Source organism: Ovis canadensis, chromosome 1 (genome assembly GCF_042477335.2).
Source record: "Ovis canadensis isolate MfBH-ARS-UI-01 breed Bighorn chromosome 1, ARS-UI_OviCan_v2, whole genome shotgun sequence".
Lineage (NCBI taxonomy): Eukaryota > Metazoa > Chordata > Mammalia > Artiodactyla > Bovidae > Ovis > Ovis canadensis.
In genome coordinates, this window is record NC_091245.1 from 230,311,372 (window position 1) to 230,326,259 (window position 14,888).

The 14,888-nt window shown below is 43.4% G+C and overlaps 1 protein-coding gene and 1 long non-coding RNA gene across 2 annotated transcripts; one reads left to right on the forward strand and one right to left on the reverse strand.

Moving 5' to 3' along the window:
* Positions 1-307: 307 nt before the first annotated feature.
* Positions 308-5,793, reverse strand: C1H3orf80 (chromosome 1 C3orf80 homolog). The gene has a single exon (XM_069561693.2). The coding sequence runs from the start codon at positions 4,424-4,426 to the stop codon at positions 3,686-3,688; it is 741 nt and encodes a 246-aa protein (XP_069417794.1). The 5' UTR covers positions 4,427-5,793; the 3' UTR covers positions 308-3,685.
* A 1,998-nt stretch (positions 5,794-7,791) lies between these two features.
* Positions 7,792-14,641, forward strand: LOC138424613 (uncharacterized). Its single transcript, XR_011250885.1, has 3 exons — positions 7,792-7,983; positions 9,433-9,593; positions 13,304-14,641. It is a non-coding gene; the product is annotated as an uncharacterized lncRNA (long non-coding RNA).
* The last annotated feature ends 247 nt before the right edge of the window (positions 14,642-14,888 follow it).

Below are 14,888 nucleotides of genomic sequence, written 5' to 3' on the forward strand. Positions count from 1 at the left end.
ACTGACTTAATGTTTGCTTGATAAAACACATTCCCTTAGCCTACCATGTTAGCCTTTTCACCAATGGATGAAACCAGAATGAAAACATAAATTTAAACCAGTGAGTTCAACATAAACTTGCCAAATATTCTATTATTGATTGGTTGTCTGCAACTTACATTCTTGGAGAGATGGCTAATGTTGGGTTGTTCAAAGTAAAACAACTCATCATTGCTTCTCTCAATCCTGAAATTCAAATTAATTATAATTCGTGAAATTTTTACAAGTCAGTGTAGAAGACTATATAAATCTGAACACAATCTTCATGTTCTGGATTGTTTCTTTTATTAATTTCACTTGAGAGAAACTATATACATAAAGTACAACATTAAGATACTTACCATATTGCCTTTTAAACTGTTGAGGCCATCTCCTTAATGTTCCCTTCGGCCTTTACAATTGAATCTTATTTTCCTTATACAGTACACTTCATGCCCTTTGGCATAATTGCCAATGCCATTTTCCTTCGTTGAACACATGCATATCTGCAGAATGTGGCAATTAACGGTCTCTTAAAACTATCATTACATCTCAAGAAGACATTTTCCCCTTGATTATGATGTTGAACACCAATATAAATTGCTTTTAAGCAACTGGTGATTACACACACACACACGATTTAGAAAATCAATCATGTTTTCTTTCATTCCAGATGGATTTTTACCATATCCAGGGCCATTATTTCCCTAGTCATGTGAAGTCAATGAAAATAAAAAATGTTTTAGTATGTGAATTACTTTGATAGCTGAAAATCAGGAGGAAAAGTCAGTTAGTACTGGATTAAGGTTTGCATGTATGTAGCAGCCTTGCAAAAACTATGTCACAGACTATGTATCTATGTAGATATGTCTGTATCTCTATAGATATATCTGTGTTCTACATTATATAGAGAAGAATATTAAAAAATAAGTCAGCATTTCATCATGATTTATTTTCAGGTGAAAGAATAAAGCTATTTTCTACATTTCTATTTTGCTACTAGTTCTATGCAATAAAAAACTTCCAGGTGAAATCTATAAAACTTAATACCAAGATACTGCTATTAGTGCTTTAAAAATGTTCCTGACTGGATATTGTAGTGTTCTGAATACATGAGTTCTGTGTATATTAATATGGTAGGTGAAATATGTGTGTGCATTACTATGAGATATGTTCATTTACCACTAATAAAAATAGATCTTCAGTATTTAACAGAATTGTGCTTGGTAAATCAATGAATTATAAGAAAAAAACCAAAGTAGAGTCAAACTCATTTTTTTTTTTTTACTAAACTGAAGGATGTGAATAAAGGCTTGTATGATGGGTAGGAAAAAAAAACAAGTGTAAAACTCTTACTTTTAAAATTCAGTAGAATCTCATCATGTGATTGGTGTCACATTAGAGACCTTCTGAATTCTAGTGAGAGAAATGTTTCATAAGCTGGTACAAGAAAAACATCTCGATTCATATCACGTGTATTTTCACAAGATTTGTTGTACAGTTCAAGATATTAGTAGTAACAACATGAGGATATATTTTATATACTGGTACTTGGATATTCATGTTGATGTTTCAGATATGGGTGATTTTTTTAAAAGTGTGCCCTCAAAGGATAAATCACTTAAAGGAATAAGGCAACTTCCTGGTTTGTCTGAATGGTGGGTGGTATTGACAACCACATATAAATAAAATGTACAGTGTTTGAGTAACATTAGTATTTGTGATCATTCAATATAATGTGATTTCATTAAACCCTATACCATTCTCAGTAAAAGCTGATACAGTCTCTACTCCTGATCTTTTGCCAATTCACAGCTTAAACTTATTTTTAAATGATAAAGACACACATTTCATATTTTAAAACAGTACCATATAGTTACACATCTAATACAATTTGCACAGAGAAAGATTTTAATATTTTTCTGTTTTGATACACTTCAAATGATTCACTTTAATGACAGGGTCATTAGCTATTAGAAGTTTAGAATAAACCATTCTCTTCTCTAACAATTCAGACATCTTAAGATTTCTTAAAACTCTCATACTTTTTCAATCAGCTTTAAAAAGTTTAAAGTAATTAAATAATTTTTTCTAATACAGATATTTTAAGATTTCTCAGGATTGTCAGGAATTTTCAATCATAAGAACAACTTTTCTAAACACATGTGTGAGGTCCATTGTGTAATTTTTCTCAATGTAATATTCATCTTTCCCTAAGCAGAAAAACCTTTTAAAATTTATTTTCCTTCTTTTCCTTTCTTGATAATCACAAACTGTAATAAGATATACAATGTGTATATTGTACATAGACAATACGCATATGTACATTATACATAATGCATTTTAATGCATTATTTTATATTACCATTTGCTTAAAGGACATTTCATAGAATGGCAGAACTGATACAGTGACATTGTTTCCTTAAGTGCCTGCTGTAATCCTTCTGTAATACCACACAGCACAGTTATGGCTTTAAACAAAAGTTACAAGTCACAACAAAGTCTTACGTTTTGTACTATGTTGTGAAGTGTATTCCAAATGAAAAATGGAGGGAAAGTGTATGACATCATGCTTTGTAGTATGGTATACATGTATCAATCCATTTTACACGTAACTATCACCTAGACTACATACATAATGTATAGTTATTATAAAAGTTATATATTATGCCACAGTACTAAAAATAAAATATATTTTTCTCAAATAGTGAAAATAAGGTATCCTTCATGTATTTAATCACATAATGTTTTCTTGTTTGACCATGCCTCTTCTTTTTCTCCGTTGTAAATGAAGTAATATCCAGCATTTTATTAAACAATAATGACAGAGTGAGACAATTTCTGGGCCATTAAGGCCTAAAAAAGGCATTGAGATGATTACCTTGTCATGAATTGCAGAAATACCATGCGTTTAATACATGGTAAAAATATAAAAATAAAAGACAAATAAATATAAATATCTTCTCAGTTACTGAAAAATCAAAAGTTCAACTGTACCTTATTATGAGTATGGTCTTGGATGTGCCGTAATTGCTGTGTTAATTACAGCAACTAGCCGTGTATCACTGTTGTCCCCCTACTAATCTGTGAGCTGTGACTATGCTGCGCCAAGAAGACACGGAAGGGTTTGGGGGTGTTTCTCCGCGAGGGAGGGCTCGACCATACCTAGGTGCTGCTGGCCCAGACCCGCGCGCAGCAGTCTCCAGTCCTGGCCCGCCTCCTGCCCTCCGCCCATCCTGGGAGACCTCGACCTGTCCAGGCGAGAGGGAAAGGAGTGGAACTGCGCCCCTTCCCCTGCATCCCTAACGGTCACTGCCCTTCTCCAGAGGCTCCTGTGTCCTCTCATTCGGGAAGCAGGCACTTACGAGTGAACACAAGCCAGCCGAAGGGAGGCTGAGGGCGGCGACGTCCTCTAAAGTTGTGCTCCGGGCTGGTTTGCGGCGGTCTTCCCTGCCGCGCGTGCCTATCGTTTTCTTGAACCGAATGAAATGTAGGGAAACTTAACATCCCTGGGGAAGCGGGGGTGGGGGTGGCCCCAACCCAGTCTCCGGGCGACAGGCGGGGGTCTCAGGCAACTGGCGGCGGCCGCGGCCACCCGGGCCGTGGCGTCCCACCCACAGCCCCCGGCCCGGTTCTGTCCGCGTGGTCCTCGCGAGACCGCGGGTGCTCAGATGAGCGGGAAGCGGCCCTCGCCGCCGCCGTCGGACTCCCCGGCGCCGCCACCTCGCGGGCGGCCGAGTACCGACACGGGCAACACGACCTCCCCCGGGCTGAGCTGCTGCAGCCGCATGGACTCCTCGTAGGTGGGCAGGTACTTGACCTCCTCGTAGCTGGGCAGCTGCAGGAAGACCGGCGACACCACGCGCAGCTCGTGCTCCGAGGCGCAGGAGGGGGCAGAGCGTCCGCCGCCGGCCCGGCCCCGGCCGCCGCCGCCGCCACTGTCCAGCAGCGAGTCCTGAGAGCCCGCGGCCACCTCGTCTCGCAGCAGCTCGGGCGAGTCGTCGTCCTCGTCGTCGGGCGGCCCCTCAGCCCCCGGCTGCCCGGCGCCCCCCGGTGGCCCCGGCCGCGCCTGCCCGCGGGGGTACCTGCGTGGGCTGGGGCAGATGATGCGCTGCAGGAAGTAGCCGATGGCGAAGAGCACCAGCAGGATGAGCAGCCCGGAGAGCTTGCGGACGAACCAGCCCACGTTGTCGAGGAAGGCGTGCAGCGGTAGCTTGCAGCAGCGCACCGCGGTGGCGTTGGCCGCGTCGCAGCAGCGCTCCCGCTCGCCGCACGCCAGCTCCGCGCAGCCCCCGCCGCCCCGCGAGGGCGCCACCAGCGCCAGGGCCAGCAGCAGCAGCAGCGGCAGCAGCGGTGGCGGCGCGGGCGCCACCGACACGCCTTCGGCCGTGATCCCGGGTCCCCACATGGCCGGCGCGTACCGTCGCTAGGGTCCCTGGCGGGAGGTCCGTCTGTCCGCTTGTCCGTCGGCCCCTCCCCTGGCGCTCCGATCGGGTCCTGTGCGCCGCCTCCCTCGCGTCTGCTACCTGCGGCCGGAGCAGTGCTCACTCGGCCACGCTTGGGCGGAAGGAGGAGCCCGAGGCGCGCCGAAGCTGCGGGAGGCGGCCGCTTCCCGCCGCCCGAACTGCCTCTTGAGCTTCTGACCTCAACCCCGCGCTTCCAGCCGCCCCGGACGGGCGCTGGGCGTCCGGAACCGCCCAAGATGGCAGAGGCAGCCTGCGCGGGGCTGCCCTGGGCATCTTGGCTCCGGCCAGCCGCGCTCGTCCAAGCCCCTCTTGGTACTCTCCGGGGCTGGAAGGGTTAACGCTCTGCGCGCAGCCTGGGGGCCCCCTGATCTTGATTAATTCAGCAGTCGCACTCTTCCCAGCCACACGGGCGGGGGCTCTTGCTAGCGTAGGTATCTCAGTGTTAAGTGATTGAATTTCCCCAGGAATGTTATTTAAATTGACTTGCGACTGGGATTCGCTTACCATCCTTCTTGAGATCTTTCCGATTAAAAAATGGATGATGACTAATAAAGGCTAGCGCAACCCCCCCGAGGTCCCAGAGCTTTGGGGGGTTGGGGACCGCAGGATGGTTCTCCCTTCAGGCAGATCCAGAGGGCTGGGAATCCAGTACCCCCAGTAGATCTCCAGAGCACATAGAGAATTCCTCTGAGAGGCTAAGGTCAAGGCACCACGAAAGTATTCCCAGAGGGACAGGGAGGACTCGGCCAAGGTGACCCGAGTTGACGCCGACGAAGGAGAGAAGGGGCACCTATTTTCCCAAGGGCTCTTCCGACAAGTCCCCACTGCGCTCGAGGGACAGAACAGGGATTTGGGTTTAGGATGGAAGGAGGCCTCTCCTCCCGCGTAAGTAACACATCCGTGAAATGTGAGGGGAAATTGGCAATGTTTCTGAGCATTGATCTGAGCCTAAGGGTCTTTTTCAAGGTTGTTTTTGTTTGCAAAGTTTGCCTTTAAGGGAGTCTGTGCTCCAGTTAAGCGCATGGGGTCGCGTAGTCACCACTCCCTCCCTGATTAAGCACCGTGTCGCAAAGGGAGGAATGGCATTTACACAGTCCTTGACACCGTGTGTCTGCTGGGTGGTGGCCTTCAGCAGCTTCTTGAAAGAAGGTGGCATCATGAAGAAGCTAGGGACTTGTGCTTTTATTAAGGCTGTCTGAAACAGTCATCTTTGTAGAGTTAGGATTTATTAATACCTTCACTTGGTCCCTTGTAGAGAGACCAAACAGGAAATTACGAAGTCATCGAGAGAAAAAAGTAAAAGCAAAGGAAAAAATTTAGAGACACACGAACTCAACTGTAGGTCAGTAAAAGCAAAGATTTCTCTCAGAGTAAGTCACACTGTATCTCCCTAATAACCTTATGGGACAAGGTGAAGGGTGCTGGTTGATTTAGGCATTTCATTGCTCCTCCTAAATGAAAACTTTCTAAATATTCTGCAGCTGGGAGTACCTTACTTTTGCTTCACACTCCAAAGCAATCCCTCCTCCTGGCTTAATGTGAAGCTTAGTTGAACGCAGGTCCTACTTTCTAAGCCTTCCTAAAGCCACAATATTTCTCTGCCATAGTTTGCTTTACTACGCGTGCACGCTAAGTTGCTTCAGTCAGTCAGTTAAGTCCCTCAGTCATATCGAACTCATGAATCACAGCACGCCAGGCCTCCCTGTCCATCACCAGCTCCTGGAGTTCACCCAAACTCATGTCCATCAAGTCGAGGATGCCATCCAGCCATCTCATCCTCGGTCATCCCCTTCTCCTCCTGCCCCCAATCCCTCCCAACATCAGAGTATTTTCCAATGAGTCAGCTCTTCACATGAGGTGGCCAAAGTGTTGGAACTTCAGCTTTAGCATCAGTCCTTCCAAAGAACACCCAGGACTGATCTCTTTTAGAATGGACTGGTTGGATCTCCTTGCAGCCCAAGGGACTCTCAAGAGTCTTCTCCAACACCACAGTTCAAAAGCATCAATTCTTCAGCACTCAGCTTTCTTCACAGTCCAACTCTCACATCCATACATGACCACAGGAAAAACCATAGCCTTGACTAAAAGGGCCTTGTTGGCAAAGTAATTTCTCTGCTTTTCAATATGCTATCTAGGTTGGTCATAACTTTTGTTCCAAGGAGTAAGCGTGTCATTCACGCTTTAGAGTCTTTTAACTTCATGGCTGCAATCACCATCTGCAGTGATTTTGGAGCCCCCCAAAATAAAGTCTGACACTGTTTCCACTGTTTCCCCATCTATTTCCCATGAAGTGATGGGACCAGATGCCATGATCTTCATTTTCTGAATGCTGAACTTTAAGCCAACTTTTTCACTCTCCTCTTTCACTTTCATCAAGAGGCTTTTTAGTTCCTCTTCACTTTCTGCCATAAGGGTGGTGTCATCTGCATAGCTGAGGTTATTGAGATTTCTTCTGGCAATCTTGATTCCAGCTTGTGTTTCTTCCAGCCCAGCATTTCTCATGATGTACTTTGCATGTAAGTTAAATAAGCAGGGTGACAATATACAGCCTTGACGTACTCCTTTTCCTATTTGGAACCAGTCTGTTGTTCCATGTCCAGTTCTAACTGTTGCTTCCTAATCTGCATACAGGTTTCTCAAGAGGCAGGTCAGATAGTCTGGTATTCCCATCTCTGTCAGAATTTTCCACAGTTTATTGTGATCCACACAGTCAAAGGCTTTGGCATAGTCAATAAAGCAGAAATAGATGTTTTTCTGGAACTCCCTTGTTTTTTCAATGATCCAGCGGATGTTGGCAATTTGATCTCTGGTTCCTCTGCCTTTTCTAAAACCAGCTTGAACATCAGGAAGTTCATGGTTCACATATTGCTGAAGCCTGGCTTGGAGAATTTTAAGCATTACTTTACTAGTGTGTGAGATGAGTTCAATTGTGTGGTAGTTTGAGCATTCTTTGGCATTGCCATTCTTTGGGATTGGAATGAAAACTGACCTTTTCCAGTCCTGCGGCCACTGCCGAGTTTTCCAAATTTGCTGGTATATTGAGTGCAGCACTTTCACAGCATCATCTTCCAGGATTTGAAAGAGCTCAACTGGAATTCCATCACCTCCACTAGCTTTGTTCGTAATGATGCTTTCTAAGGCCCACTTGACTTCACATTCCAGGATGTCTGGCTCTAGGTGAGTGATCACACCATCGTGATTATCTTGGTCATGAAGATCTTTTTTGTACAGTTCTTCTGTGTATTCTTGCCAGCTCTTCTTAATATCTTTTGCTTCTGTTAAGTCCATACCATTTCTGTCCTTTATTGAGCCCATCTTTGTGTGAAATGTTCCCTTGGTATCTCTAATTTTGGTGTCCAATTCATTGCTACCCTGCCAGGCTCCTCTGTCCATGGGATTCTCCAGGCAAGAATACTGGAGTGGACTGCCATGCCCTCCTCCAAGGGATCTTCCAGTCCAGGGATTGAACCCTCATCTTCTCCATCTTCTGCATTAGCAGGTGGGTTCTTTACCACTAGTGCCACCTGGGAAGCCCTTGTTTCTCTATATGGAAGCCTAAAACCTATTTTGTAAAGACTGGGTAACAAGGGGTTTTAAACTGTAGTAAGATAACAGTGTGGAAATGATTCATTTTAAAACCATGAAAATTGTATTATTCTTTCATTCACCCATTCTTTCGCCAAATTTGCACTGAACATTTTCTGTGTTCAAGGAACTCTGCTAGGTACTCACCATTATGGAGAAATAAATTATTCCTCCCCAGCATAGAATAAACCCATGTCTTCGGCCCCAGATGCTACTAAATGGAATAAAGCAGAAATTCCATAGAGAGAAACAAATGGCAGTTTTCTCTCTGATCATGGCTTGTTCTGACTTTCCCAAAGGAAGAATAAAATTAATGGGTTTCAAACAATCTCAAGGATGAAAGCAGTTCATAGCTTGAGATTGGCTTTGAGTATGAAGTTGAAAAAAAACGTGAAGACCTCTTTGGGTTTTTATTATCTGATCTTTTAGGATTTCTGCTAGTCATAGTAGGAGCAATGGTGAAAGTAAAGGGGAAGTTGTATGGTTGACAGTGTGTAAGTGAAAGTGTCCTGCTTATCCTTATTTTGAAATTACTTAACAAACAGCATTTAATTTGTTTAATTTCTGTCTGCCTTTAAGAGAGTTAGAATTTGCGGAATATTAGGACACAGTAGGAAAACAATATAGATCCTATATACAATAGAATATTGGCAGAGTTACTTCTGTGAAAACAAAGAAAAGGATGAGGTCTGCAAAATGAGTACGGAATGGATTTTTATTTGATTTTTTTCTTTCCAAATTGATAGTCCCAAAGCATGATCCATTAAAGACCCTCCACAGAAACTGGCGCCTCTTTATTTCTTCTCTGATCTCTCTGTCTCACTTAATTCATTTTTGTTTGCCATGTAATTTATTGTGTACAACCTTTTGAAGGAAAGAAAAGAAACTCTATAGCTTTAAAAGCGCCAAAAAAAGCCCCATGATCTTCACTACTCAGCATCCTTATTCTTTATATTTGTCTAACACACGAATAAATGTGTTAGCTCCCAGGAAGTCATAAATTCAAGCCACTTAGTGAGGAAGATGGAATTTAATTGTATGTTCCATAGAATAATTGAAAGGTAAAGGAAGATCACAATATAGAAATTAAAAAGAAACCTTATTTTGTTGAAAATTGGCACCAAACTGTGTGTAAATAAGTGTGTGCCAAAGTTAAAAAAAAAAAAAAACTGATGGAAAGGGGATGGGAACTGAATTTATCCAAAGAGCAGTCTCTTGGAGTACGGCTTAATCAGGTTTAAGAACAATTAACTGCTTTATCTTGCTGTGGTGCTTGAAGAATATTTTCTGAAAAATTTATCTTCCTTCTTATTTATATTCATGTGAATGAATGCCAAGTAAGCCATGTCTTTCAACTTTATAGAACAGAAGAAAGTAAAAAGAACACAAGCAGGCTGGCTGCTGTTGCATGTGCTTCTGGAAGTGTCTTCACAGCTTGAGAAAGACAGGGCGGCCCCACCGTGCAACTTTCTGTTGTCTCATATGGTACCTGGTCCTGAAGAGAACTTCTCTCCGAGGTCTGCTGTGAGTTTGTGCCTTTAAACCTGGAAAGCAGTAACTCTGCTCTTCTCACGTCCCTCCTCTAAAAGTTCTAAACATGGCCAGTTCAGTTCAGTTCAGTTCAGTCGCTCAGTCGTGTCCGACTCTTTGCGACCCCATGAATCGCAGCACGCCAGGCCTCCACATCCATCACCATCTCCTGGAGTTCACTCAGACTCATGTCCATCGAGTCCGTGATGCCATCCAGCCATCTCATCCTCTGTCGTGCCCTTCTCCTCCTGCCCCCAATCCCTCCCAGCATCAAAGTTTTTTCCAATGAGTCAACTCTTCACATGAGGTGGCCAAAGTACTGGAGTTTCAGCTTTAGCATCATTCCTTCCAAAGAAATCCCAAGGCTGATCCCCTTCAGAATGGACTGGTTGGATCTCCTTGCATTCCAAGGGACTCTCAAGAGTCTTCTCCAACACCACCGTTCAAAAGCATCAATTCTTCAGCGCTCAGCCTTCTTCACAGTCCAAATCTCACATCCATACATGACCACTGGAAAAACCATAGCCTTGAGTAGACGGACCTTAGTCGGCAAAGTAATGTCTCTGCATTTGAATATGCAGTCTAGGCTGGTCATAACTTTTCTTCCAAGGAGTAAGCCTCTTTTAATTTCATGACTCCAGTCACCATCTGCAATGATTTTGGAGCCCCAAAAAATAAAGTCTGACACTGTTTCCACTGTTTCCCCATTTATTTCCCATGAAGCCAGGCTTCAGCAATATGTGAACTGTGAACTTCCTGATGTTCAAGCTGGTTTTAGAAAAGGCAGAGGAACCAGAGATCAAATTGCCAACATCTGCTGGATCATGGAAAAAGCAAGAAAGTTCCAGAGAAACATCTATTTCTGATTTATTGACTATGCCAAACCCTTTGACTGTGTGGATCCCAATAAACTGTGGAAAATTCTGAAAGAGATGGGAATACCAGACCACCTGACCTGCCTCTTGAGAAATCTGTATGCAGGTTAGGAAGCAACAGTTAGAACTGGACATGGAGCAACAGACTGATTCCAAATAGGAAAAGGAGTACGTCAAGGCTGTATATTGTCACCCTGCTTATTTAACTTCTATGCAGAGTACATCATGAGAAACGCTGGGCTGGAAGAAACACAAGCTGGAATCAAGATTGCCAGGAGAAATCTCAATAACCTCAGATATGCAGATGACACCCTTATGGCAGAAAGTGAAGAGGAACTAAAAAGCCTCTTGATGAAAGTGAAAGAGGAGAGTGAAAAAGTTGGCTTAAAGCTCAACATTCAGAAAATGAAGATCATGGTTTCCGGTCCCATCACTTCATGGGAAATAGATGGGGAAACATGGCCAGTTAGGACCTTGTAAACCATCCGATTTCTAAGAACCCCCTTTTTGGATGTGCAGCGTTTCCCCTTACTACTAACTTGCTATTAAAGTTGATTCATTAATGTCCTCATTTCAAGGTCTCCCTCCTGTGCAATATGGCCTTGTACATAGAGGGTTTTATGGTAAATAGTGTATATCTGCATAAATATGTCTACCTGGAAATGATTTGTGATCTGAAATATTCTGCTTTGACATTTTCAAATCATATTGCTTTCAGTTCAGTTCAGTTCAGTTCTGTCGCTCAGTCGTGTCTGACTCTTTGTGACCCCATGAATCGCAGCACGCCAGGCCTCCCTGTCCATCACCAACTCCCGGAGTTCACTCAGACTCACGTCCATCGAGTCAGTGATGCCATCCAGCCATCTCATCCTCTGTCATCTCCATCTCCTCCTGGCCCCAATCCCTCCCAGCATCAGAGTCTTCTCCAATGAGTTAACTCTTCACATGAGGTGGCCAAAGTACTGGAGTTTCAACTTCAGCATCATTCCCTCCAAAGAAATCCCAGGGCTGATCTCCTTCAGAATGGATGGGTTGGATCTCCTTGCAGTCCAAGGAACTTTCAAGAGTCTTCTCCAACACCACACTTTAAAAGCATCAATTCTTCAGCGCTCAGCCTTCTTCACAATCCAACTCTCACATCCATACGTGACCACTGGAAAAACCATAGCCTTGACTAGATGGACCTTTGTTGGCAAAGTAATGTCTTTGCTTTTCAATATGCTGTCTAGGTTGGTCATAACTTTCCTTCCAAGGAGTAAGGGTCTTTTAATTTCATGGCTGCAGTCACCATCTGTAGTGATTTTGGAGCCCTCCAAAATAAAGTCTGACACTGTTTCTACTGTTTCCCCATCTATTTCCCATCATCACTCATTTAATAAATATTTAATTAGGGCCCACTCTGAGCTGAGCATTCTACTCTTTTCTGGTCACACTATAAAGTCAAACAGTTCCCTGTCCTCAGGAGCTTGCTGGGGTGGGGAGTTGGGGGTGGGGGAGAGAACAACAGAGCTAATCAGTCAAAGTAATGAATCACTAATTCCAAACAAAGATCCATGATTATAAAGGAGAAATGCAGGGACTGCCCGGGCAGTCCAGTGGTTAAGACACTGAGCTTCCACTGCAGGGGACAAGGGTTCAATCCCTGCTTGGGGCAACTAAGATCAAACCTTGCCAGTGCAGTAAAAAAAAAAAAAAAAAAGTGCAGGGTCTGTGAGTTTTCACACTGGACATGATCTGGATTGAAGTAGGGTGGGGGTGTCAGCTGGAAAGTATTCCCTAAGAAAGAGTTCCTTAAGAAAGGGCAAAACTAGGAAAAACCATGTTCTCCAGGCAGAGGAAACTTCACAGGGACCAGTTCCCCAAGTGGGAAGACTCTCACACGTCATCCCATGCTTGGGACAAAGCCTGTGTAATTTCTGCCTCAACAGTTGAGACTCTCTCAAAGATTAGTTTTAAGCAGAGTCGAGTCATGCTCCAATGTTGTTCAATTTTAAACCAAATCTGGTTCCCTGTAGAGTCTGTAACAGGTTGCGTGACTTGGTTACCTCTGCAGTCCTACTCAATCTTTCCTTGGAGACTGGAAATTCCAGCACTGTTTTCTCTCCATCTCCACTAGCCAGACTGGGAGTGGAGTCTGGATTTCCTTTCAGCTCTATCAGTTGGCAGCTTTCCAGCAAAAGGCTTCTTCAAGGCAAATGCTTAAAGTAGATGAAAAGTCAAAATAAGATTGTTGTTGTTGTTTTTCAGTCGCTAAGTCATGTCCAACTCTTTGTCACCCCATGGACTGCAGCACGTCCCTGTCCCTCACTATCTCCCGGAGTTTGCCTAAGTTCATGTCCATTGAGTTAGTGATTCTTTCTAACCATCTCATCCTCTGCCACCCTCGTCTCTTTTTGTCTTCAATTTTTCCCAGCATCAGGATCTTTTCCAATGAGTTGGCTGTTTGCATCAGGCGACCAAATTATTGGAACTTCAGCTTGAGTGTCAGTCCTTCCAATGAGTATCCAGGGTTGATCTCCTTTAGGATTGACTGATCTCCTTGCTGTCCATGGGACCTCTCAAGGGTCTTCTCCAATACCACAATTCAAAAGCATCAAGGTGGTTTGTATCTTTTGTTCAATTTAGGCACAAAAGGAAATAGAAATCTTCCTTCCATGCTTGAAACTAGAAACAAAAGGTTGGTTGTATTCAGGCACTTAGGAAAATTATAACATCTACATTTGTATTTGGCCTTTCAGCTTTCAAAATATTTCCCGATGCATTGTTGTGTTCTCTCCTTCCTACATTCTTATGAAATGGTTTGAAATAATCATTTATACCTTTTTCCAGGTGAAGAGAGGTTAAAACATCCGAATCACAGAGGAAGTTGTTGGCAGTGCTGAAAGTGGGATCCAAGCCTTGTGAATCCAAGTCTGGTTAAAAAGAATGGGGAAGTCTCGGACCACCTCACTGACTTGCACCAGGCCAAAGGAACCCCTGGGGGAAATACTTGTGTTCCCTCCACCAACATCCGATACATTAAGAGCCCATTTATAAGGAAAACAGAGCTGGACTCTGTTCTAGACCATAAGTACAAAATTCTTCTGAGGACATAAAGCTTTTATTTCTGTCATTTTTGTGGCCACTTTTGGTAACCCATTAATAATGGTTCAGGTAATAATGTGATAGGCCAGCTATTTTTGTATGCATTTCTGAAAACAACAAAAGAAATGCATTGCCCTCCTTCACTCTAACATTCTTTACATGAACTAAGTCATCTAATTCACATTGATATGCTAATGGTACATGCTTGAGAAAATAAGTATATACTGGGTTCTGAAGCACAAAATGAATATAGGAAACTGTCAGTGACTTAGCTTTCTATATTTAATTTTGCTTTATAACAATTCATCAGTTAATTTCTCATGGCAAACTTTTCTATTGCTGGAGATATAAAAATGAAACTGTAAATACGAGAGATATTTAGTGAGGCCAAGAAGATCTGAAATTAGAATTGCAATTATGTCAGCTGAATAAATTTCCTTTTCACTCATACTTTTTTAAATGGTCAGATTGTTGAAGTTAGAATATATCTGTCAGTAAGCTGATGTACCAGCCAAATGCTCACACTGGCAGAAAACTCACATAGCATGAAATTATTTCATACAATGAAATAATTTCATAAGGTGAAACATTTTCACACTCCATTATTTTAACTCAAAGCTAGTAATATATTCTTTGCCTCTCTTTCATTACAAGGAGAAATTGGTTGTTAATACCTCCTTCCACATATTCTCTGTAGCCCTAGATAGTGTGAGGTACATGCTTTTGCTCAGGATCCTGCATGTGACTTTATAGTTTCCGGGCAGCAGGACTGGGGCACTGACTCTGAGCTTCCCACTAGTCCCCAGGCAGGGCTGTGGGCCATCTACCCAGCACCCTGCTTCTAATGTAAAATGGCATGGCATAACTCTTCAACGAGACTTGCTTTAAAATACAGTGAATGTAGTCAAATATCCAAAATTGCCGTTAACAGTTTTCATTGAAGATTTATGCAACAATGAATTTTTAAAGAGCCTCTTAGGTGTAATCTTGAATTTCTTGTTCATCTTGATTTTTCACTCCTTTCTTCCTATACCCTGTACTTCAATAAATGACTGCCTGAGACAGCAGCCAAACCCCCTGCTTTAGCAATGTTGTCTTTTCCCTTTTGCTGTGCCCTCCACCAGTACTTCTCTTTTTCTATCTCTTTAGGTCAGACTGGGAGATTAGCATTCACATACACACACCACCATGTGTCAAATGGACAGCTTGTGGGAACCTGCTGTAAAGCACAGGAGCTCAGCTCTGGTGGTTTGTGATGACCTAGAGGGTGGGATGGGGGCAGGGGATCAGTAGGAGAGCGGTCCAAGTAGGAGGGAATATATGTGTGTGT